Source organism: Cyprinodon tularosa, unplaced genomic scaffold (assembly GCF_016077235.1).
Source record: "Cyprinodon tularosa strain WSP-4 unplaced genomic scaffold, ASM1607723v1 ctg397, whole genome shotgun sequence".
NCBI classification, from domain to species: Eukaryota; Metazoa; Chordata; class Actinopteri; order Cyprinodontiformes; family Cyprinodontidae; genus Cyprinodon; species Cyprinodon tularosa.
In genome coordinates this window covers 361,249-385,088 of record NW_024039115.1, presented here as the reverse complement: position 1 = coordinate 385,088, position 23,840 = coordinate 361,249, and the positions used below count along the sequence as shown (strand labels likewise).

The 23,840-nt window shown below is 40.0% G+C and overlaps 1 protein-coding gene across 1 annotated transcript; it reads right to left on the bottom strand.

The window, feature by feature from the left end:
• Window positions 1–22,502, bottom strand: masp1 (mannan-binding lectin serine peptidase 1). Its single transcript, XM_038297771.1, has 13 exons — window positions 22,462–22,502; window positions 21,237–21,453; window positions 18,612–18,789; window positions 18,070–18,201; window positions 14,642–14,838; window positions 13,565–13,712; window positions 13,365–13,483; window positions 4,379–4,457; window positions 2,186–2,314; window positions 1,951–2,025; window positions 1,400–1,647; window positions 1,136–1,324; window positions 1–1,014 (listed from the first exon to the last, which is right to left on the bottom strand). Exons 1-13 carry the CDS (start codon window positions 22,464–22,466, stop codon window positions 601–603), a joined length of 2,130 nt encoding a protein of 709 aa, XP_038153699.1. The 5' UTR covers window positions 22,467–22,502; the 3' UTR covers window positions 1–600.
• Window positions 22,503–23,840: the final 1,338 nt, after the last annotated feature.

The following is a 23,840-nucleotide window of genomic DNA, read 5'->3' as shown; positions in this document are numbered from 1 at the left end:
GTAGAAGAAATGGAGTCGAACAAGTGTGGAACTCCAGTTGTAGTTGCGACAAAATAAAAAAAGAAAAGTCCAAGATCAAGTGTAAAAAGGCACAAGAATATATTTGATTCCAAGAAGGATAAAACTGGAGTTACACTGGAAAACAGTTTGACAAGTGAATTCACTAAAGCTGGAGCTAACGATCAGGAAGCTTTCTGATGTGGCTGTAAAGTTACTAGTAGCTACATCAATGGCAACCATCTGTCTTTCTTGTAGTTCAGTGTTGCTGCCAGTAGATGGCCCTGCCTCTCTCTATGTCAGTTAATCATGTCCGTTGCGGAGGTTCTATTTAGGCTAAAAAAAAAGATTATGCAAACACCATCAGGATGAACGGTTTGGATACATAGCCTTATTTTATCATTATCTGGATTCTGGTCTGTTTCAATCTAGCATATAGCATGACTAGGTACCTTTACGGGTCTGAATTTGTAGAGGATTTACACAGATATAATATAGAGGGGAAGGGTGGGATCTTTGACATGGAGATAAACTGATTGAACACCAGTCCAGAGGGGAGTGTTGCAGAGAAGAAGGTAGAGTGAGATGCAATCCTCTGTCTCATCACCAGGGGGCAGTGTGAACGTGGCTCTGAATCCAGTCCACATATTTTTCCACCCGGGTGTACACGCCATAGACCCTCTGACTGCCACAGTCCTCGGGACCGCCCCAGGACACCAGGCCAAACACAGCCCACCTCCGCTTCACCTCCATCACGAACGCCCCCCCGCTGTCCCCCAGGCAGGTGTCCTTCCCCCCCTGGAAGAAGCCGGCGCAAAACATGTTGTCCGTGATGTTGTAGTAGTTGGAGCGCGAAGCATAGCTGGCCCGACACTCATCCAGAGGGACAACTGGCAGCTTGACGTACTGCAAGAGGTCAGAGGTCAGCAGGGACATGGATGGGGTGGAGGAAGCATTGGATATCCCCCAACCAGCGACTAGACCCAGAGAGTGGGGCAGCAGGGACGGAGGATGGTCCTGGTGGAGACAGAATTTAGAGCTAAGGAACGCCTCACTTTATCAGGAAAGAGCAGCAGTGATCTTACCGTCAGCATCGTCTCCTCAACAGAACACCTGAAACCTCCATCCCCCTCCTCACCTCTCTGTGAGCTGGTGGCAGACAGACGGGTCGAATCAGTCGGTTAAACTCCACCCTCTGGCTCAGCCTCAGCAGGGCGATGTCGTTGTCGTAGTTGTTGGGCTGAAAGTCCGGATGGAGGAAGATCTGGTCAACAGAACGGCTGGTGGACAGATGTTTGTCTCTAATGCTGTGGAGGCCGAGGACCACCTGAAGGAGAGGAAGTCCTGTTTGAGTCACGAGGACGGAGAAAAACCTAATGATCTAATTCCGGTTCCTTTCCACCTTAACATGATCCGGGACCACCGGAACAACGCTCGCGTCCCTCCTCTGGGAGCGCAGGACATGGGCAGCAGTTAGAATCCAGGACTCGGAAAGCAGAGCCCCGGAGCCAAACCAGCGGTCCTCAGGGACCCGGGACAGATCCTCCACGCTGAGCAGGACCTGCCAGGGGAAAAGGCCGGGCTCAGCACTCCGACCACCGACTATGCGCTTCACCTGAGGAGGGAGGGAACGGGACGGGAGGCCACAGGCTGGAGGGGAGACAGACAAAGGACAGACACGTAATTACACAGCAGATGGACAAGGAGAGACACAGACCGACAGGCAGACTGTTTAAATATCTACAGGCAGAAAAAGGCAGGTAGAAAGATGCAGATAGACAGGAAAACAAATAGAAAGACAATAAACTGGTAGGAAGACAAGAATACAGCAAGACAAGTGGTATAAATAGATGGGTTAAAAAAACACAGGTCAAAAATGGACAGATAAGTTAGACAAAGAGGAAAACTGATGAAAAAAACAGGGACAGGCAGGTGGGAAGACAGGAGCCAGACCTGGCAGACAGATGGGTTCCTCTACTCGTCCTTCAGCATCCACCCACTCACCGGTGGGTCCACACCTGAATGAACCTACAGCACAGGTAGATCAGACTGAAGCTTCCAGTAAATTTAGATGGAAAAAAATCTAAAGTTCGTTCAGTAGAACTGAAATAACACAAAGTTAAAGTTGATTTAAAGCCCTGGATAAACACCAGTTAATTAACCTTAATGACGTCACCAGTTGCCTTACTGTTACTCTGCAGCACACCGTCCTCCACACAGACGTAATGAACCGTAGCTCCAAAAAGCGTGCTGTTGTCATGGTTACCAAAGATCACAATAGCTCCTTCGACATTCTTAGGATTCCCACAATCCACCACTGCAACAGATTCAGGAACCAATCAGTGTTTTAGGATGATCCGACTGCGGGGAAATGTTCTCCAGTTATTAAAGCCACAGTTCAGCTTTTAAAGTGGGGATCAGTGGAGTGTTGATCGGCAGTCAGTACCTTACCTGCAGCAAATGGGTGCTTAGTCACAGTAGGTTTGTACAGTGATGTTAATGGCCTGGCAGACTCCCAACAGATCCTCTCCGAGGAGGTCACCCAAACATCTTAACTTTTTCTCTTAAGTGTCATTTAATTTTTTACTAGCAAATCCAACATCTATATCCACTCCAATGTGTAATCATGCTGATTTTTTATTTAATTAAGTTATTTGTTTTTCCACAAACAACTCAGACTATAAAATGATAACGTTAGGATAATCTCTTATCTAATTAATTACGGTCTTAGATTATCTAAGGTTCATGTGAGGGAAGAAATTCCAGTTCAAAATTTGTCAAACAGATTTATTGAAATCTATTGCCACCTGCTGACAGCGGTCGGGTACTACATGGAATCAATCAAGCTCTTATTGGTTGTATTCAATTTTTTGCTTCCATGAAATAAACCTAAATTTCATCTATTTTTTCATATCTGTTAGGGTCACAGTGGGACTGATGCCTATTTCCATAAATCATCTGAAGCCCTGAACAGGTTGCCAGTCTGTTGCAAGGCAACATAGAAACATGAAAACACACCTAAAAACATGTTAGAGATGCCAGGTAACCTACAGTAGCAGTCAGGTTTTCTGACTATGGCAAGAAACCAAAGTACTTGGCGAAAACCTACGCACATATAGGGAGAACTCGCAAACTCCTGCTACAAACTGCACCCCTGTATGTCTCAATAAAAATGATTTGTAAATCCAAATAAAAAAAAAAGACATGCAGTTCAGAAATTTAATAAAAAACAAGGTTTTGATTAAATTCTTTATTTCCTTTTTAGATTTTTTTTTATCAAAAAGAAAATGTCATGGTTTAATATTTTCTTTTTTATATATATTTTTTTTCCATTTCAATTTTCAGATCGAGTTCAAGAATTACATATTTTTCAAATTCATCACTCTGCTTCATTCTATGTTTATTCTCCCATTCTGCAGAATTATTTCGACCAATCTCTATTGTTATATACTCTGCTTTTTCTCATCATCTGGTCTGTTCCTGTTTGGCCTGCTGAGAAATATCAGCTCTGCTGCTGCCATCAACACCTTTGTTTATATCTGTTGGAGATCGGCCTGTTTTTCAGTTTAGTCCTGTTTCTCTGACAGTGACTGTCTGGATGTGCTCTCTTCATCGTCTCACATGGGAGCTGGCTCGGAGCTCGTCGGCCTGGCTGTGTGTTTCCTGGATTGGGCCACCTTTTTACAGTTGCCTTTTCTATTTCTGCTTCTGTCTCCTTGAACCCCAGTCGCCCTCAGCAGATGGCCGCTCGCACTGAGCCTGGTTCTGCTGGAGGTTTCTTCCTGTTAAAAGGGAGTTTTTCCTCTCCACTGTCGCTACAAACATGCTTAGTGTGAGGGATTGCCTTCGAGTCAATGAGTCGACGCAATCAACAGGTTTTTACTTAAATAGAAATCTTTGACATCAATCTGGTGAATTGTATGGTACCTTGAGATGACGTGTGTTGTGAATTGGCGCTATATAAATAAATTTAATTTAATTTAATTGATTATTTGAGACAGGGAGCTTCTGATGGTCACCAGCATGAGTCCAGAGGTTCGAATTGGGACTATGTCTGAGTTATACAGATTTCTTTTCTTTTTTTTTTTTTAACACCACCTTCTCTGTATCACATTATCTCACATATAATGAACAATAATATTTTTTTGTGAAAACTTCTCCCTGACGTTGTCTGAGTCAAACTTCAGTACCAGAAGCTTAGTCCATAAAATGTTGGAGACGAGGCAGCTTTACAGTTTACGACATCATTTAATGTGGTTATGTTAGAAAAATAAAACAGCTTGAGGTATTTAACAAGGTAAAGAACAGAAACTGAAGATCTGCGGCGGTTTGATCAGCATATGTGTCGATCATCAGCTCTGAGCTCAGATCAGAGTCTTACTGTGACAATGAGGAGGAGGGCCGCTCCAAGAACCGTCAGCCTGACATTCCAGCTGCAGACGATCCAACATCCCACCGTCCTGCAAACACATAGATCAGATTGAAGCTGAATCCTTTCCTCATCATGTGGAGACCAGCAGGACCAGCTGATTTTTGGGCTTTTAGAATCGTTAAAACAAACAGCAGCAAACCCCTGAAAATATCACTTGTTGTTGATTAAACATGTACACCAGCTTAAATAAATAAAGTTAGATCAAATTTAAATAAATTTGATACTCTGAGTCTGGTCCTTGTTCTTTATAGGTCAAACAAAACCAGCAGGAACTCAACAGGCAATCGAAATTCTGTGGAACATTACTGCATGTTGGTATGAAGTTAGTATTCTGCCAAATGTGCACATACTTAAAAGGAACTAGCGCCGGGAACTGTGAAAGAGTAAAAAACAATTCGTTTTTTAAATGCTACTGGCTGATGAACCAACGAGCTGCCCTGTGGTTCTCTGCAGTGCCTTGAAAAGGCTGTGTGTACATGATATACTGCCATCGTCCACACTGGATGCTGCATGCACGCCAGACATGTTCACAAGTCATTTTTTGCAAGTCCAAGTCAAGTCTCAAGTCTTGAGAAGGCCTGTCGCAATAATCAATTAATCGCACAAAAAATTCTAATCACTTGCTTAATTAAAAAAAGTGCAATAATTTTCGTGCTTGCTTGTTTCTCCTTGTGTTTTCATCTCCGTCACTGAGACGGTATAGCTTAAAGGTCGCTATTATATCTATGGAATTATCATTATCTTGAACTGCTAAATAAAAAATACCACTAAAAAAAGCACACACGCAAAAAAAATTTCCAGATAAATTTTGCATTTTTAGTTTTTTTTCTTTCAAAAAAAAACTATTTTCTTACAGTATTTACCTGACATTTGTGGTTACAACTTTTTGTAGTTTTAGCAGTAAATGTCTGCTCTTTTATTTTTAAGTGAAAATGAGGACTGTGGGGGAAAAAAAACAATCACAATCCTGCCTTTTATTAATACATATGAGGTTAGCAACTACAAGAGATAAAGAAAAACCCTAACAGCAGGACAATAACAATACTTTTATAAAAGAAACATTGTGGCAATAACTTTTTGTAACTTAATGACTTGGCGGGCAGTATTTTCAATTCAATTCAGTTTATTTATTTAGCGCCAATTTACAACATTATTAACAACATATTTCTCCTCTACCACTGCCATGAAGCTTTTAAAGCTGGGCTTGTCGATCAAAGACAAGGGGAGGTTGCATGAAATAAGGTCCTGAATTATTGCCTTATGTCTGTGATGTCCCTGTCTGTACACCTGCACTGCACTGTGGCTGATAAAACTAGATGTGGGGGACCAAGCATCGTGTATTTTTTTCTAAAGAAGCTGCAGTTTGCTGCTCTTTTATTCCCGCCTTATGTAAAGTTTTTGTAGCCAAAGGTTATTACGGTGGCACCGAAACAGGGGGGGTAATCATCGCTTCCATACCTGTATGGGTTGCATGCATGCATGCGCACGGGCATATATGTCACGTACTGTTGCGTCAGTGACGTCAGTGTGTTGCACAGGGAAAAATATGATTTATGGTTTTCTTTCATTTAAATGTTAGTTTTATGCTTTGCATGTTTGGAGAAGAAGATATGATTTGTTTTTCTTTGTATTTTCTTCTTGAGCTTTGCATGTTTTGATGTTTCTTTTTTATATGATTGTTTTCCTTTATTTTAGACTTTTGAATTTTTCCTGCATGTTTGGTTGTTTTGGTTTGTTTTTCCCTTGTGACAATCCATGCGCACTGGACTGAAGTAGTTGTCTGAGGAGGCCGTGTGCATTAATTGCGCTGCGTAATTGCTGCGCTCAGGTGTGAGCAAGGGCTGATTAAAGCCGACATAAAAGGAGTCTGAAGGAAAGGAGAAGGAGAACGGAATCTGCAGGTGACAGAGACGGACGTGCTGCCAGGGGAGAGGCAGGCGGGGTGTTATGCCCAAAAGTGCATGCCTGCCGAAATATGCATCCCCAGTCGGGGGAGCGCGAATCGCTCTGTTGAACTGCATATCGACGAGGAAAGCGGATTAAAATATGTTCAATGGAGCTGCTGCAAACCGATCACTCGCACCAGAAGCAGCATAACAAGCGGAGCCCAACTTCCAGCCTCTGATTTTTAAGGAAAACTCTTGAATATTAGGTTTTATCAGGAGAAGAAAAGGACTGTTTTATTATGCCACTTTTGCTGTGGCTTTTTGTATAAATAAAACACTTGAACTTGAGTGCTTCACCGTTTGGGTCTTTGAGTTGTTTGCTCCCCCTTGTGTCAAAGACTGAGTGTGGGGCCATACTGGCCACAAGCGCTACTTTTTTTTTTTTTTTTACCTCTTCTGTGTGCGGGTAAGACGAGCGGCGATCAGTCAAGTTAGTAAAACAAACACTGGAATAAAATATTGTTCACAAGTCGGAAATCACGAGTCTCAGTCGAGTCTGAAGTCCTTCAAATGTAAGTCTAAGTCGAGTCTGAAGTCATTAAATATGCGACTTAAGTGCGACTCGAGTATGAGTCACAAACTCGAGTCCCCATCTCTGATGCACGCCCCCTACAGCTTTGGTACAGGAAGTCCCAGTTTTTTCAGTAGTTGAAGAAGACTTGCTTGACATGGTTGTTGTTGATCATAAGCGTCGTTAGACCTATTTAAGGGTGGCTTCAGCCACCCTTTCTTTGGCATTAGCCACCCTATAATTATTTTGCGATTTTAAAAAATATATATTTTTTTCTGTATTTATTTTTTCCTCATATTTTCCCAAAACAAATGCAGTAAAGGACCGAATAAAAGCCATAAAGAAGACAAGTTAATCTGAACAATCATAGGCGTAACTTCCTTAAGGACTGGTGTGGACATGTCCCCACCAATATTTTGTACACGTATTTTGCTTTCGGTGCTGTGTATATCTGATTAAAACCCCATTCATGCCGCTCCTCAGAAAGAAAATAAAAAAAAAAAGTTCTCCCCGCTGCTCACCGTCCACAAACCCCGACAAAAAAACTCAGAAAAAAGAATCTGTTGCCTCTCGCTTTCTCCCCATCACCCCCCTCCAACCTCTCCCCATAACATTTGAATTGAAGATATCCGCGGGTGACGGGTCGGGTTCGGTAGTCATTCTAACGGGTTCGGGCGGGTGCGGGTTGGTAAAACTCGACCCATGCAGGTCTCTAAGCTACACTACATTCAGTATCGTTGCCATAGAAACAGACAACAGCGCCAATATATCAGAATTATACTAAAACACACGCAAATAATTTCCCACATAAAAACAGGACTTTCAGTCCATTACAGTTTTCCGTTTTTAGAGGGTTGTTTATTTTGCGTTTATTAAGTGATGGCTGTGGTATATTAGCTTTCACTGCTATAAGCTTTCGCAGCAGTGATTGATTAATTTAAACACCTGCTCTACTGATGGTCTATCGGAGTTGGTGTTTAGGTTGAACATAAAGAACACCTTTTATTTGAAGCTACTTGTAGCTACTGTTTTAATCCCGGCTTTACTTAAAACTTTTTCCTGACTTTGATAGTGTTGCCATTCAGTTGCAAGCACTGCGCCCCTTTTTCTTTTATATGTACACGTACATTTAAGATTTAGCGTGTTATGTTGACAACTCATGAGCAAGCTGCTTTTTGCAATCTAGCAGGAAGGTAAGGATAGGATCTTGCAGGTGTGACGTCACTCTGCAGGGGGTCCAAAGATAAAAGCTTTAAACAATTTTGGCATTGGAATTTCAGATTTAAGGGAGTTAGAAAGTTCACTTAGTAAAAGTGCAAATAATAAATCTGATTAGCGATTACTTTTAAGCTGGTTGAACATACTGCGACAGACTGGTGACCTGTCCAGGGTGATCCCACCTCTTACCCAGAACGTGGCTAGAGATATGCACCAGCACCTCCTGATCCCACTCAGGGATAAGGTTAAAGAAAATGGATGGTTGAACATAGTCCGCTCTCCCAGATTCTATCAAATCAGTATTGATACCCTCAGGGGCGGATTTAGGAAATTTGGGGCCCTAGGCAAAGACAGGCAGGGGGCCCCCTGAGAAGAAAACCCATAAAACAGACCCATTCTACAGATAGAGAAATGTTAATAGAATAGACATCCATTATTTGTTCTAGGTTTTGTCCCTCTCTTCTTGTCCCTTTTTCCTCTCTATTTATCAGCGTTCTGATGGCATTTTAGCCAAAGGATTTTTATCAAAAACATAATTAATGTGCACAAATAAGGATTAGTTGTATTAACCATACATGGAAACAGAGTTTTATGGAGCCCCCAGAACTTGGGGCCCTGGGCAACTGCCTAGTATTGCCTAATGGTAAATCCCCCCCTGGATACCCTGCTGGTGGATGTTCTTGACAGAAAGACGGAGTTGCTTAATCATATTCTGCTTAAGGTCCCATAAGATCTTGTCCGAGTCCTGGTTTAAAAGTAAATTAATTTTAAAAAGTGACCCAAAATTGACTGTCAATAAATGTTCTACAAAATTGATATATTTATTTGATTTCTTTGATTTGTACTGTCTGTTTAGATTTATGTGATATTTTTTGCACAAAATATATAAGTGAATATTGTAACAGTTATGTTTTCAACTGTAAGCATTAAATTGATAATGTTATTCGCATTTTTTTGGCTTTATCCTTTCCAACAAAAAAAAAAAGGCGTCGCGCAGGTAGCTCCCTTTCCTTATGAGCCGTCCCCACCAACTTTCAACACAAAGTTACACCCTTGTCTTAGACAACGCCTTAGCAGGTGCACTGAAAAAATTCGGCGCGCGCATGGCGCGCGCATTATCTTCTAGGGGCTAAGCCACCCTTGTCTCTTAAACCTAGAGACGCCCCTGTTGTTGATGTAATAAAACATGCACGAGGTCTTGTATTAACCAGCAGGTAGTAAACAGCGTTCAAGCATCACCAGTGTAGTGCTGTCAATATGTTTCTGCTCGCTCCCATGTTGGTATGGCTGGTGGCTGCGGTCACCTGCAGGGCTAGTTGTGTCACTCAACAGTCTCATTTCCTCATCCTGCCTCTACATCTTTCAATAGGTTAAGGTGACATGATTTCTGCAATCTAATCTGGGGACGATACCAGCTCATAAATACATTTTATGAAAATTAAAATAGGAAACGGGGACAGTTTCATCAATTTTTACATGTTTATTAATATTTAAACAAAAATCAAGTGTGAAATCCAGGAATCCACCTCTTCCATTCCCTAAGATAAATAATATTAATCAATCAGTACTGTTTATTAGTGCCATCTGGTAATTCAGTCTTCTCTGTCTTCTTCCTTTGTGAGCAACATAATATTGTGTTCAGGGACAGGCCAGTATGCATCACTACAGAGTCTGTGGGAATTTCCCTCTTTATCCATTCTAGATGATTAAAATGAAACTTATATATATATATATATATATATATATATATATAAATTGAGAATCATATTTTTTTTCTACATTATGTTGATAAAATGCAATATCCTGAACAGCTGCAGTGTATTGGGTAGCCTTCAGCAGCCTGGATTAAAATCTGTGTCACTATTTAAAAAGTTACGTTAGATTTTTATATTCAGATTCAATTATCTATAATCTATAAATCTGGATCATTCTCATGAGCAGCTTGAAGCAGCCACTCCAAAAATACATGTTTTGTCATCACATGTATAGATGAATGAAAAATAAGGTCTCAGGGCATAAAAATAATCTGTCCTTTTAAAAAGTCATAGTGAAACCTAATAGGAATATATTTTTACAATCCAAAACCTATTTTCTATTCATGTGCACATAGATTCAGCTGTGCTTTTTGTTTTAAAAAAGCTGTTATTATTTTGATAGGATGTAAATATAAATATATTATATGATCCTAGTTATCCCTGTTACAAAAATAGACAACAAAAAGAAAATATTTGGGCAGAAACTGCACATATGCTGGATGCTGATGGGGATTTTTTTTAATATGTCATATTAAATTAAGCGTTCATTTCTGCATGTTTTGCTCCTTTAAATTTAATAATAAGATATATAGCGCATTCTCTCCTCAAGCTCTGAGGAAGTCGCAGAGGAGCAAGACAGGAGGAACAGCGGAGGCTGTAGGCTTTGCTTTGCGCAGGCAGTCTGGATCAGAGGTGTCAAGTAACAAAGTACAAATACTTCATTACTGTTTCTAAGTACACTTTTTAGGTATCTAGACTTTACTCCATTACTTATTTTCTACTCATTACATTTTCACAGAAGTATCTGTACTTTCTATTCCTTACATTTTTAAAACAAACGTTAACTGTTACTATTGGCTTCGGTTTAATGTTTATGAATATTTATTTCCCGTCATGTGCGCCATCCAATGCAGATAATTGGCTCCATCCACATCTAGTGAAAACTAGTGTAATTGGATGAGTCATATAATGCAAACACTGATTGGTTAGCTAAAGGAAACCATCAGAAGCAAGCAGGTGTTCTTCAAACTGCAAACGTGAATTGTCTATGCCATGCTACAATGTAGGATTCAGAAAAAGATGTTGAAATGTCTGAAAGGTCGGATACAGGCGAGAGCGTATCGGGAGGTGGAGACCAACAAGACCTCCCTAGTCTTTGGCCATTTTTAAAGAATTTTTAGAAATAGTAGAAATACTGAGCTTTCAATTCATATAGTTGTGTCTGGCTGTTTTTTTTTTTTAAAGGTTACTTTGTACTTTTATACTTTAAGTAGTTTTACAGCTGTATACTTTTTACTTCTACTTGAGTACACCTGTATAAAATATTACAAATTTTTTGTTACTCTATCTGCTGTGAGTAACTTCACTATCTAGATCAGGGGTGCTCAAGTCCAGTCCTCAAGAGCTACCATCCTGTAACTTTTAGATGCATCTCTTCTCCAACACACCAGAATCGAACGGCTAAATCCATCATTTAGCCCAGCAGAGGAAAGGTAACGAGCCACTCATTTGATTCAGGTGTGTTAAAAGTGGGGTGCATCAAAAAGTTGCAGGATAGTAGCTCTTGAGGACTGGACTTGAGCACCCCTGATATAGATAGTCCTGAACAGAAGTGCCTCAGACAGAGACATGCAGTCAATGTTTATGTTAACTTAGTGTTCCTTTATGATACAAAAGCTCACTTTCTATCTGAGGAACCTATTTAGTAAGGGATAAAATTATCACTGGAGGTATTTGACACTATATTTAAGGAGTAACCAATTAAAAATCAGCGGGGTCTGAATAAAGAAATTCATCAACCAGTAAACGTCGAAAGACATTTTTAATTATAATCTGTTACTTTAAACAGAATTTAACACTGAAATAAAATTAGGTTTTTATGTTATCCATCCATGTTATTGACTTTTTAATTAAAAATATATTTAAAAAAAAATAGAAGATTTTTCCTTTGTAAAATCTAAAGTATTTTTTGAAGTAGAGAACAACAGTCGTTCAATTTGGTATATAGACAATTTCCTGATTCACATATTTTATTAAAAACCTGAACTGATTGTTTGCTTGTTTTTTTTTTTTTCTGGCTTAATAAGAGCAGTGGGCTTTATGCTGCCCTGCAAGGCTTTAAACCTGGGTTTGAATGGAGACTAAGCCATTCTAAAGCACATATCAAGGAGCTCATTTTGAGCCTGGATCAATATTTATTTTTGGTTCTGTTCATGTTGGAGAATCCTGCTTAACAGCAGCAGGTTGAGCCAAACATCCTCTAAATGTGCAGGGTCATCTTTGAGCCCCATTTCACTTTTCTTTCACCAGTTCACCACAGTTCTTCCAGCAGTCCACACTTTCTCTTCTCTCTTTTTCTCATCATCTCCTTCTTTCCCATCGTCTGGCTTGTCACAGGTTTGCCTGCTGTGTCCTAAAGTAGCAGCAGCAGCAACCCAGACTGACAGCAGCTCATTGGCTAGTTTGGATCACATGCAGCCTGGTGCTGCTCTAGACGGCTTTACCGTAAAAACAAGAGAAGTGGCGCAAGTTAAATTAGACACTGCCGTCGGACAACATGCAGTGATTTATAAAGGTTTTAAATCAGGTAGGGTCCGGATTAGCCAGCAGGTGGCTCCAGACCGCGGTCCGCTAATCCGTGACCTCTAATATTGTATACATTACCTCCTGTGAGGACTGGTTTCATATTTCTAAAAAAATATTTAAAAATGTTCTGTTATCTCCTTCCTTCCTTTTTCAATTATGTTTTTCATTTGTTTTAATCATCTGGGCATAGTATAAAACACAACATGTAAAGTTATTTTCAAATTCTGCTATTCTATGATAGTATTAAAATACCAGAATGGGTAATCAACTTTACATTTTTGTCTGTCTTGTTATCATTTTAAATAGTAAATAGTAAATTAAATATAGTAAGTTACTCAGTACTTAAGTCGCCTTTTTACAAAAATACTTTGTTTCATCTTTACCTGAGAGATTTATTGGATGGGTACTTTTTACTATTACCTAAGTAACAATATGAATATGAAGTACTGCTACTCTCATTTGAGTATAAATTTTAGGGACTCTACCCACTGCTGGAAAATAAGCCTAAAGTGAACAGCTATGAGCCTGAAGATTCTTTGCTAACATTTCTAGCTGCAACCAGGAAGAAAACTGTACTGTCTCAAGATGCGGGAACCACCAAAAAGAAGCCAATTACAGGCAGTTCAGTTTTTAAGGTTGAGCCCACCCTCAAAATGTGCACAGAAACAGATCCACATTGGAGTAGGAGAGAAATTACAGAAGCATAACAAGAAAGAAAGAAGCACAGATGATAAACTCATGGTAATGACAGATTGAGGGCCTTATAGTATAGAATCAAAACATGTGTGAAGAATAGTTTACTTGTGTGTGTTTTAAATAAAACTGCTCATATGACTATAATGTGTGTGCACTTTTGGCCGAGTTCTTACTCCGTATATGAGAACATCTCTGGCCAATTGGGAGTGGGAGAAGAGCCTCACCTGGAGCAGGAGGAACCCTGGCTGACAGCTGAATACCACGTGATCGTTGAAGGAGTACTCTGATTGGACGGGGACCATAACAGCATTGGGCGGAGCCTCAGGTACTGGACACCGACTTCCTGTCATTCAAAAATAAAAGACAAATCTCAGTTCTCCTGGAGAACACACACACACCTCCTCCACCCCCATGTTCTCCCTACCCTCAGCGGTGTAGCTCAGCCTCCAGCCAAGGTTTTCTCCAGATCCGTCACTATGGAATCGGATGGAGACGACGTTGCTGCCAGTCTGGATAAGTCCAGGAGATTGATCTCCACAAAACGGTCCGAACTCTCTGCCTCCTGCTTGGATCTGACACACATACACATTCATTGTTGGGGCACCTGAGGGTGAGTGTGTGTGTGTGTGTGTGTGTGTGTGTGTGTGTGTGTGTGTGTGTGTGTGTGTGTGTGTGTGTGTGTGTGTGTGTGTGTGTGTGTGTGTGTGTGTGTGTGTGTGTGTGTGTGTACCTGTCTCAGATTGAGGACCTGTTATGATTCTCATTTGTTGTGACTCTGAGTTTTCTGTCATCAGTTTTGTTTTTATTTTCCATAATATTCTAGCATTCTTTAGTTACTCTCTGTTGCCCCCTAGTGATTGTTTTCTTTCCCCTTAGATTCCCTCTTGCCAGTTCCACCCACACCTGCTCCTCATTCAGCTCATTAGTCCATCCTTTGTTTTGTTCTCCTTAAATACTCCACCTCTGCAGTCACTCAGTGCTGGTTCCTTCTCGTTGCTGTACTCAGCTACTCAGCTCATCTCCCCGTGGCTCCTCAGGCTAGTTTTTCCCCCTGATGTCTCCATGGTTTTGGTTTGTTTAATATTTTAAGTTGGATTTTTGGATTTTTGCCTCTGCTACCTTTGGTCTGCCATTAAACCTCTCAGAACTCATCTCTGCTTCACTCGTCTCTGCATCAGGGTCCTCGAGCAACCTCACCACCCATTGTTGACAGGACCATTTTTCCAATTTCGCCATCAAATTGAGAACCAGTTGCTGCAGTGTGGACATTTTGCCAGTCCTCACATGCTATTTTGCTAATGGTTAGGTTTAGGGATAAGGTGTCAATTGGTTAAGATTAGGGTGAGGTATGCATTGGTATTGGTCAGCTTTAGGGGTAGCTTTAGGGTTAGGCCATAGAAAGGGTTGAATATGACTGAAAATCAATGGGAGTCAACACATGGCCCTCACTACGATGGCAAAAAGAGTGTGTGTGTGTGTGTTTTAAGTGTGATAGTCCCACCTTAATGTAGTCATAGGGGCAGGTGACGTCTGGGTGGTCCTCCACGTCAAAGCGGGGATCAAACTGGAAATGGAGCCTGAATCCCTCCTCCACCTCGATTTGGTACGAGCAGTTGGAGCTCTTTGGATAAGGAGCGGGAAAATTAACGCTGCTGATCACTCCAGAGCGTTCCCTGAACACAGCCCCGCTGCAATCCACTGGGAAGACACACACACACACAGGGCCTGATAAACCCTTCCTCCTCCTACACACAGAAACATGTTGATCGTCTAAATATTTCCTCCAATCAGCAGCTGTTATCAGTCACACTGAGGTCGGAATCTAAGCTACCAGCAGGTCCAAGCTGCCAGCTAATGATGGTTTATAACAAACTTTTAGAGGATTAAATCAAACAGAGGGGAAACAGGAACGAAAAGCAGAATCATCACAGAAACAAATACTGTAAGACACCTCAACATGTTGGAGACCATGGGTTGACAATACCATATATTCTGGACATGCCCCAAATTACACTTTTATGGAAATGGTTGGAACATGTAATTATTTTATCTATTTTTTTTTGTTACCTGTAGTTTTTCTGCACTAGAGAGGTTATTAAAAATTGCTTAAACTCATTCATTCAATGTGTTAATAAAAGAAATTGGCTGAGCCAGCCCCACCCTTAGTGACTGGTAAGATCAACATGATGCCTGAAGTTTTTTAATGTGATCAATATAAAAGTGATGAACTTTACTTTATATGGGACAGATGGATTCTACATATTACCCTAACAAGAGCTGATTCTTCATGACTTATCTGCTTCGCCTATATTATCAGCTGTGAATACCCTTTCTCCCCTTCCACTACTGAAAAGCCCCCCTATATCTCTAAAACTGCACATTTCTTTATACAATTCTCTCTTTTATTTTATTTTCCCCCTCTTTGACATCTAAACATGTAAGTGTATCTATGCCTATGGGCTTGCAAGATAAATATACCAATTCGTTTTAACATAGAGAGGATTAAAGCTTATAATTATCTGGAGGAAGAATCCACCCACATATTTTCAACAAAACAACAGAACAGGGGAGTGAAAGCTTCTTTATTTTTCTCTTCACTGGGGAAAATGGTATTTTCTGTTAATCTAGAGATGCGTATGTATACCTAGATTTGTTTAATATTTACATTTAAAAACAAATTAATAAAAAAATTATCTGTTTCATGTTTTTAAACTTTACAGCTCTATAAGTTGTCAGAATCTTAACAGGACCTCATTTTCTAAGATATTTCCATGTTTTCTTAAAGCCCAGCCACAGACTTTAGATAACTTCATACATGGAAAAATGGAAGTTAAACTATAATAAGCTAAATACATAAAAAAAAATTTGGTGTGTAGTTTTGTTCACCCCTCTCTACTCTGACACCCATGAATAAAGTCGGGTGCAACACCACGACTTTATAGCGTTCAATCAAGCGTTCTAAAAAATTGGAAAGAAGAAAAAGAAACCCACAGTTCAAACTGTGTAAAATAATGTTGATGGCTGATCACAAGCCAGAAAGAAGACATAGCAAACATGTGGTAGAATATTCTCTGCTCAAAATTGGTGGCTTATATGCAGAAATATATGTTGGGTAGGAAAACTAAATATCCCCATAATCATCAATGACCAACTTCTACAGTGAAGGATGGTAGTGTCAGCATAATGCTTTGGACATGCTTCCCTTTAGCAGGGGAAGGGGAGTTGATGAGAAGATGCAGGGAGCTAAATTAAGGACAGCACTGAAGGAAAACCTGTGTGATAAAAAGCAAAACTTGAACCAGCTGAGAATCTGTGACAAGAAGACTGATATTGGCAGATGTTCTCTGTCCAGTTTGACTAAGGTGGAACGGAGGACGAACAATGTGAGCCCTAAGAAGACTGCTGCACTAAAATATGGTTCTGCAACGTTCCGATCGGGTCTGAAGCTATTACTAAAGATCTTCTTTCCACTCAACAATGAAGCTCTTCTTGATGTTGGAGAATCTCACTGAAAAGCTTTTAAACTACCTGAAAGTTTCTGTACCAAGACAGAATGTTTGAAGGTTCTGTAGCCCTGAGATTAAAAATTGGAGTTCTTGATTATTTATTTTCTGATCCGGTTCTACTGGAATTATGACTTGATGATGGCAGATAATCATCTCAACGATAATAATTCCGATTTTCCCATTTAGCAACAGTTCAGGTTGCTAGGTTCAAACCACTGATATCTATTTATTGGATTGCTGATAGCCCGAAAAAAGAGAAGCCATATTGGTATTCCCCACTCCCACAGAGATGTGCAGTAAAAAAGCCTACGTGTGTAGCATTTGACTGCAAAAACAAGCAGTTTGCCAGCTGTGGGAGGACGTTTCACAGGTAATTTCACAGTCAGTGGACGTACTAACCAAAAAAATTCATATATACATTGATATACCCTATAGTAAAATATGTAGCATAACACGAGCCTGGCTATCTTGGACTGACTCAAAGATATGGACCGAGTTAGCCATCAACATGCGTCTAATGTTAGAAAATAGAAAGTAGAGTAGATAGAAAGTAATTCACTGTAAAATGCCAATGTAGTAATTCTTTATTAAGTGGATGACAAGGTGGTTTTTGCACTGTTTGTTGTATTTCTCATTTGAAAAAGTCACGAGCTGAAATATATTGCGTGTTATATTGACCAAAAAAAAAGTAACTGAAACATTTTGAAAGGCTAGTGCACAGACACAGCATAAAAGTATATGGCATCATGCATGCATAATTCGCAAATAGGAAAATACTACGGCATTAACTGACATGTGCTTGAAATTGTGTGTAGGATGTAATTACCATAACAACGTAATCAATACATTTATATTCCATGTGCATCATCACTTTAGCACTTTTGGCACATCTGTATTATTGTGCTCCATTAACACACTAATTTTGTTGTGATGAATTTGTATAACATGTTATATTACATGATTTAGAGACTTCGCTGACTTCATACTGACTAAGCAACGTGATGGGCCTATTTTTTTATTATAAGGTAAAGTAATCTACTGATGCTATGAAACACCAAAGGTTTGTCAAATTGTTGAATTTATCTTTATTTTTAAAGTGTTAAAGCCCCCTGAAAATGAGAAAATCATCATTGTTCGATGCTGTAGCGCACGTATTGTTTACATTGCGACCGGTCTAACAATGGAATACACAAAAACGGCAGCCTGTGGCACCACTTTAACCCCGTACTACCAATGGGCAATCAGCGATCTAGTGAATAAATAAAGATCAGTGGTTCAAAAGCAGAGGGATAAATCATGACCGTCCTTCAGAACACCGACTGATGATTTCAATTGGTGGGTTTGACACCAGGCAAGATGGGTGGATCTGTCTGGGATTAAGAAAGGCTCTACTCGAGCCTTTATGGGGCGCCGGCTGACTCACCTCTGCAGGTATGGTTATCTGTGTGCAGCTGGTATCCATAGCGACAGGAACAGTAGTATCCCCCAATGAAGTTGTGGCAGAAGTGATCGCAGAGCTGCTCCTCGTCGCTGTGCTCGTTGCACTCGTCCACATCTGCAGAAGAAGAAAAGAATGTCCTCCTTGATGGATTGCTGCCAAAAAAGAACCTAAAAAAAGCTGATTTGTTGTTTAGGAATCTTCCTGTTCTCTGAGCTGACTTAACTGCAACTCCTACAGCAGCAAAAGATACATTGATGAAAGTGAATGATAATAGCTTTGCTCTGGTGCATTAAATGAATACATTGAATTTTTGGAGTTTAAATCAAAAATATAGATTGATCTAAACAATGTGTGGAAATATCTGAAAAGTTTAAAAAGTCTTTCTGTTAAAAATTGAATCAAAATGCAACATTTGTCCAGAAAAAGTCCAGCTTCCTTTAAGACTTTCAAAATTGGCGCGGCGGTTCTGATGGACGGTAAGACTGAGACATGCTGGTAAATGAAGGGGAACCGCTGCTCCTCACCAACAGCACTGTAGTGAGCCACGAAGCCGGAGAACCGCTCCTCGTTGGAGAAATCCGAAGAAAACCAGATGCTGAGGAAGCTTCTATGGGAGGTGATGACCCGCTGGGCCGGTACCTGCTCTGTATCCGTCTCCTCCTTCCCACAGAACACAGCCAGCACCTTCCCCTCTGCCTCCACCTGCACATCAACACAGCAGCCCGGATAACGTCAGACACACCAATGCTCTGAAAACCAGAACAACAGTAGGAAACAGAACTGTTCTAAATCTGATTATTTAATGTCCAACATCAGCAGCAGGACAGAACAGAACTTGAGGCTGATTCTCCTGCCAGGCCCGTTTCTCTAAAAGATGAACGGGTCAAACTGGAACTGCTAACCTCCCAGAGATCAGGGTCCCTCAGGGTCAAATCCAAACTGAGGAGAAAAAACAGACTAGCAGCTTTGTTTACCTTCAGCTGCTGTTTATCTGACCCAAAGAGCTCTGGGGGGGGGGGGGGGGGGGGTCAATGGACCCAAGGGCACCGACACAAACGGACTGAAACACACTCCAACCAACAGTGAATCCGCTCCGAAACCAGAATAATCCGCTATTAACTGGCTCTGGAGACGCTATAACTGTATATTCTTCCATCTTTGTTGGATATGGGAGGAGGAAAAAATTATGGTGAAGATTCCCAGTCATCCAGGTCATAGTCATTCCAAAAAGTAAAAAAACTGGACTTTTTTTCCAAGTTTGAAGACATTTTGCTTCCCATCCAGGAAGCCTTTTCAATTCAAAATGTGAGAAATAGCGTTTAGTTCAAGGCTTTATAGAGTGGACCTAAGCGTCTAAGCCAAAACAAGGCCTTGTTTTTTGGTCCACTCTATAACTCACTGCTATTTCTCACATTTTGAATTAAAAAAAGCTTCGTGGATGACAAGCGAAATGTCTTCAAACATGAAACCAAAGTCCAGCCGATTGTTTTTTGTTTTTTTTTTACTTTTTTGGAATGGGAAGAGGAAAGTTTGTTCAACTATCTTTTGTCCACAAGTCCTCTTAATGTTCTATAGTGACATCCTCTTTCAGAACTAAACGTTATTATTCCTCTGAAGCAGACCTTCACACCTCAACACTGCTGTTTGGGTTGTTTACTTCGGTTCTGTGTCCGGGTCACTTCTGAACAGCTTTAAAACGTAGTTTAGGATAAAAACCTTTGTGATTTTGGCACTAAAAGCAACCGGACCCATTGTAGTTTCTTAGTAAACAAAAGCAGAAGGCTTTATGTAACAACAAAAAATAAAATATATAACATAAGAAATGCCTCTGTTGTCTCTCAGTGAGGAAAGGTGTGACAGAGGCAAAAACAAGCAGGCGGACGGAAGACTGAAAGATATCAAAGGAACATTTGAGTTAAGCTGTTCAACAATAGAGAAATTAAACACCTCAACGCTAAATCTGAAATCTAAATAAGTGTATTCTTACCTTGTTTTGAGAAGGTAAATATGAGAATGTGCCAAAGGAAAACTGTGATTCATATTTAAAACAAAAACAACTACATCCTTATTTGCAAGTGCCAAAAAATGCCCATTCCATCAGCAGATAATTCTATGTTCCTGTTTAAATTAATAGCTGATATACACTTGTTTATAAATAATTCTGACTTATCTTGAGATCAGCTTTTGCAGTGCTGTCAGAGATGGACAGCAGAAATGTGTATTGAAGTGGGGGGGAAAGAAAATCCGCAGCATTTTAGCCAAATATTCGTAAAAACAATGTAATAAAACCCAAATAATAACAGAGCAGCTGAAGAAAATAGTCATTAACATCTCTGCTCTTTAACATGTGTTAAGGGGAATAGAACGGTAAAATTTTGGAATAGATTAATTCATGAATATGAATTTCCCAGGAAATTTTAGATATATACATATATATTTATACCATCAAATAAGGATTTGGGGCATTATGATGTATTATTTAAATATAATTTCTGTTTTTATCAATAATTATACCGTTAAATTGTTAAATGCAACTTTCAATGTCATTCAAAACATTTAAAATGATTACTTTAATAATAAAATGTTTGTTCATCTAAAAACAAATATGATTTACTTTCTATGTATAAGTAAATATGAAGGAAAAGTAATTACTTAATCTTCAGGGGAGCTCAGGTCTGTAGTGTTGTTAGTTTTGGGGTCAGGAGCTGAGGTGTTTAGGAACCTCTCCAGCAGTATGTGTATAAACACTTACAGCAGCAGAATAGATTATTCAGCAGCAGGTGGGAAGAATCTGCAGGGACGCTCCTTTGTGCATTGAGGATGCAACATACTCTGACTGAATCAACTCTGTAGCTCTGCAACATCTTATTACAAACGAGTGTTAAACAGCAGCAGATGGACTCCAGGAAGGTTTGGTTTTTTGTTTTTGTTTTTCAGAACTTTAAAGCTATATTTTAAGATCTGAACCAGAATCTCCCAATGATCGACTCACCTCTGGTCAAGGCGTAACATTGATAATCTCATCCCTGATCCAAACCCTAGTTTCTGTTTTTCTCAAGTCGATGAGCCACACTTCCCTGAATCTGTTGAAGAAGTTCTGATGGGCTTTCTGATAGCCCCTGACCCAGTAGCAGGTGTTTCTTGCTTACCTTGACATAATCATACTCGCACAGGTAAGATGGTTCCAGGTCAAAATGGGTGAAGAACAGGCTGATCCGGAACCCTGCTGGAACGCTGATGTTCCAGTTCCGCTCAGTGTCTCTGGGATACGGCTCTGGGAAGCCAGGAGACATAATGGTACCGTACATCTCCGACAGAAGCTGAGTGCCGCATCCAAACCCAATCAGCATGGAGAAGATGAAAATCCTGAGGGAGAGAGAGGGGGGGGGGGATCAGAACCAGCCAGACAGGATCAGATCAAACAAAACAACTTAGAAAGAGCTGGATCAGAGAGAAGCAGATCAGAGCCAGTCAATGAGAAATTAATCAGAACTGATCCGAATCAAAGTCAAGTGGATCAGAACCAAAGAGTATTGGTACTGTCCAAGGTGCTGACTCTATGTAGGTATTGTGCAGGTTCTTTCTATCCAGTGAAAACTTTACTTGCTAAAAGAAACATGGTTCAGGCACCAGAACTGGAAATGCTGCAGCCCTTGGCTCACATGATCCTGCTTGTGTCCCTGTCCTTTTCTTCTGATCAGTCAGAAACAAACTCGAGTTGAGGGGGGATGAGCGGGATGGCATCCTCAAAATCTTAAAAATCATCCCCCTTCTTAAATGACCATCACCCCATACCATCCCCCTGTAACATTTTATCACTGAATGTGTACAATTTCTACTATATATTACCAGAAATGGCAATAATATTGCCCTTTTAACATTTGGCGGACAGTGGGCTTACGAGAAACCTGAGCAAAATAGATAAAATCAAAGAAGTGGCCTACCAGGACTATGAAGCTGATCCCAGTGGGAAACTAGTCCTCTGCATTAGTCCCTAAGTATGGCAGTGATAGCTATGCCAGTACAGGGACTGACTGCAGTTCTACCTTAAGGTGCCTTGGTCAAGATCAATGACATGTAACAACCATACCATGCATAGTGATTCGGGTTAATAGACTATATTAATTAGGCTATGTATGCTTCCAAAAAAAAAAAAAAATCCCCCTTCTTGTTTTTTTTACAACTAGACTTCTGGTTAGAAGGAGAATCAGTCAGAACTCAGCATCTGTTCTCAGATCAGGTTTAATCAGCCTCCCTGCAGGTCAGAACCAAAACCTCACTCAGACCAAAAGCCTAGATTCTGTGAGCCCAAATAAAAATCTTTTCTGCTCTGATCAATAACTGATCATCGATCAATAATCAGCTGAAACTCACCTCATGATGTGGTGAAAAGTTCTGCTGCTCCTGCTCAGTCTGTCCAGTCTGGACCCGCACAGGGGCCTGCAGAGGTTTGGCCCTCAGTAGGTCACGTGACTCATCATCGGCGGAGTGGTGTAACAGCGGTTCCCCCTGGTGTGCACACCGACAACAGCTCCAAACGGTGGTTATTTCTAAGGTTCATCCAGCTGTTGAAGAACCAGAACCGGGATGGATTCATTATCAGGGAGTAACTTTGTGATGAAAGTCGGTGGGGAGTGGGACACTCTAAGGGTGGGGGCTGATGGATCTACAGTTACTAGACACTGACACTTTCAATAGGGCTTGCATTTTCCAAAAATGAGCTCAAACACATTTTTATTTAATGCTTTCCTATTGTTAAGAACACAAAAGAACCCAAATACACGGATATTTATATTTATAGTTAGACATTAATCTATATAAAAAAAGAGGAATAACAGCCAATTCCGATGCCAACAGCAATATTTCCTGCCTCCCCAGTTTCATGCATCCATCAATCCATCCAGAAAAGTGTGAATAGGTTGATGGATGTTTTCCCTTTCAGCTACATCAGTGATTATCCTCCTTCAGAAGCAACAAAATCAATTAGAAATTTAGTCCCTCATTGTAAAGAGTCAAAGTGTTTGTATTGAAATTATTGGAGGGGACATGTCCATACCAGTCTTTTGGAAAGTTAAGTGCTTCATCACATCCGGAGCTTGTCAAAAACCAGAAGGCAAACTATGGAAGCCCGTTTCCGACACTCTGTTAAAAAAAAAAAAAATCTCATTATAATGAGATAGTAACTCATAATAATAAGATACTATCTCATTATTATGAGATAGTAACTCATTTTAATCAGATACTATCTCATCATAATAAGATAGTATCTCTTTATGATGAGATAGTAACTCATTTTAATCAGATACTATCTCATCATAATAAGATAGTATCTCATTATGATGAGATAGTAACTCATTACTCTGAGATAGTATCTCATTACTATGAGATACTATCTCATTATAATGAGATAGTAACTCATAATAATAAGATACTATCTCATTATTATGAGATAGTAACTCATTTTAATCAGATACTATCTCATCATAATAAGATAGTATCTCTTTATGATGAGATAGTAACTCATTTTAATCAGATACTATCTCATCATAATAAGATAGTATCTCTTTATGATGAGATAGTAACTCATTTTAATCAGATACTATCTCATCATAATAAGATAGTATCTCATTATGATGAGATAGTAACTCATTACTCTGAGATAGTATCTCATTACTATGAGTTACTATCTCATTATTATGAGATAGTAACTCATTTTAATCAGATACTATCTCATAATAATGAGTTCCCGTCTC

Coding starts and splice junctions, on each gene's coding strand:
- masp1 (XM_038297771.1), bottom strand. Junction 14,839..18,069: donor AGATAACCATACCTGCAGAG/GTGAGTCAGCCG, acceptor GTGTCTTCCCAG/TGGATTGCAGCGGGGCTGTG. Junction 2,026..2,185: donor CGGTGTGCTGCAGAGTAACA/GTAAGGCAACTG, acceptor CCTGTGCTGTAG/GTTCATTCAGGTGTGGACCC.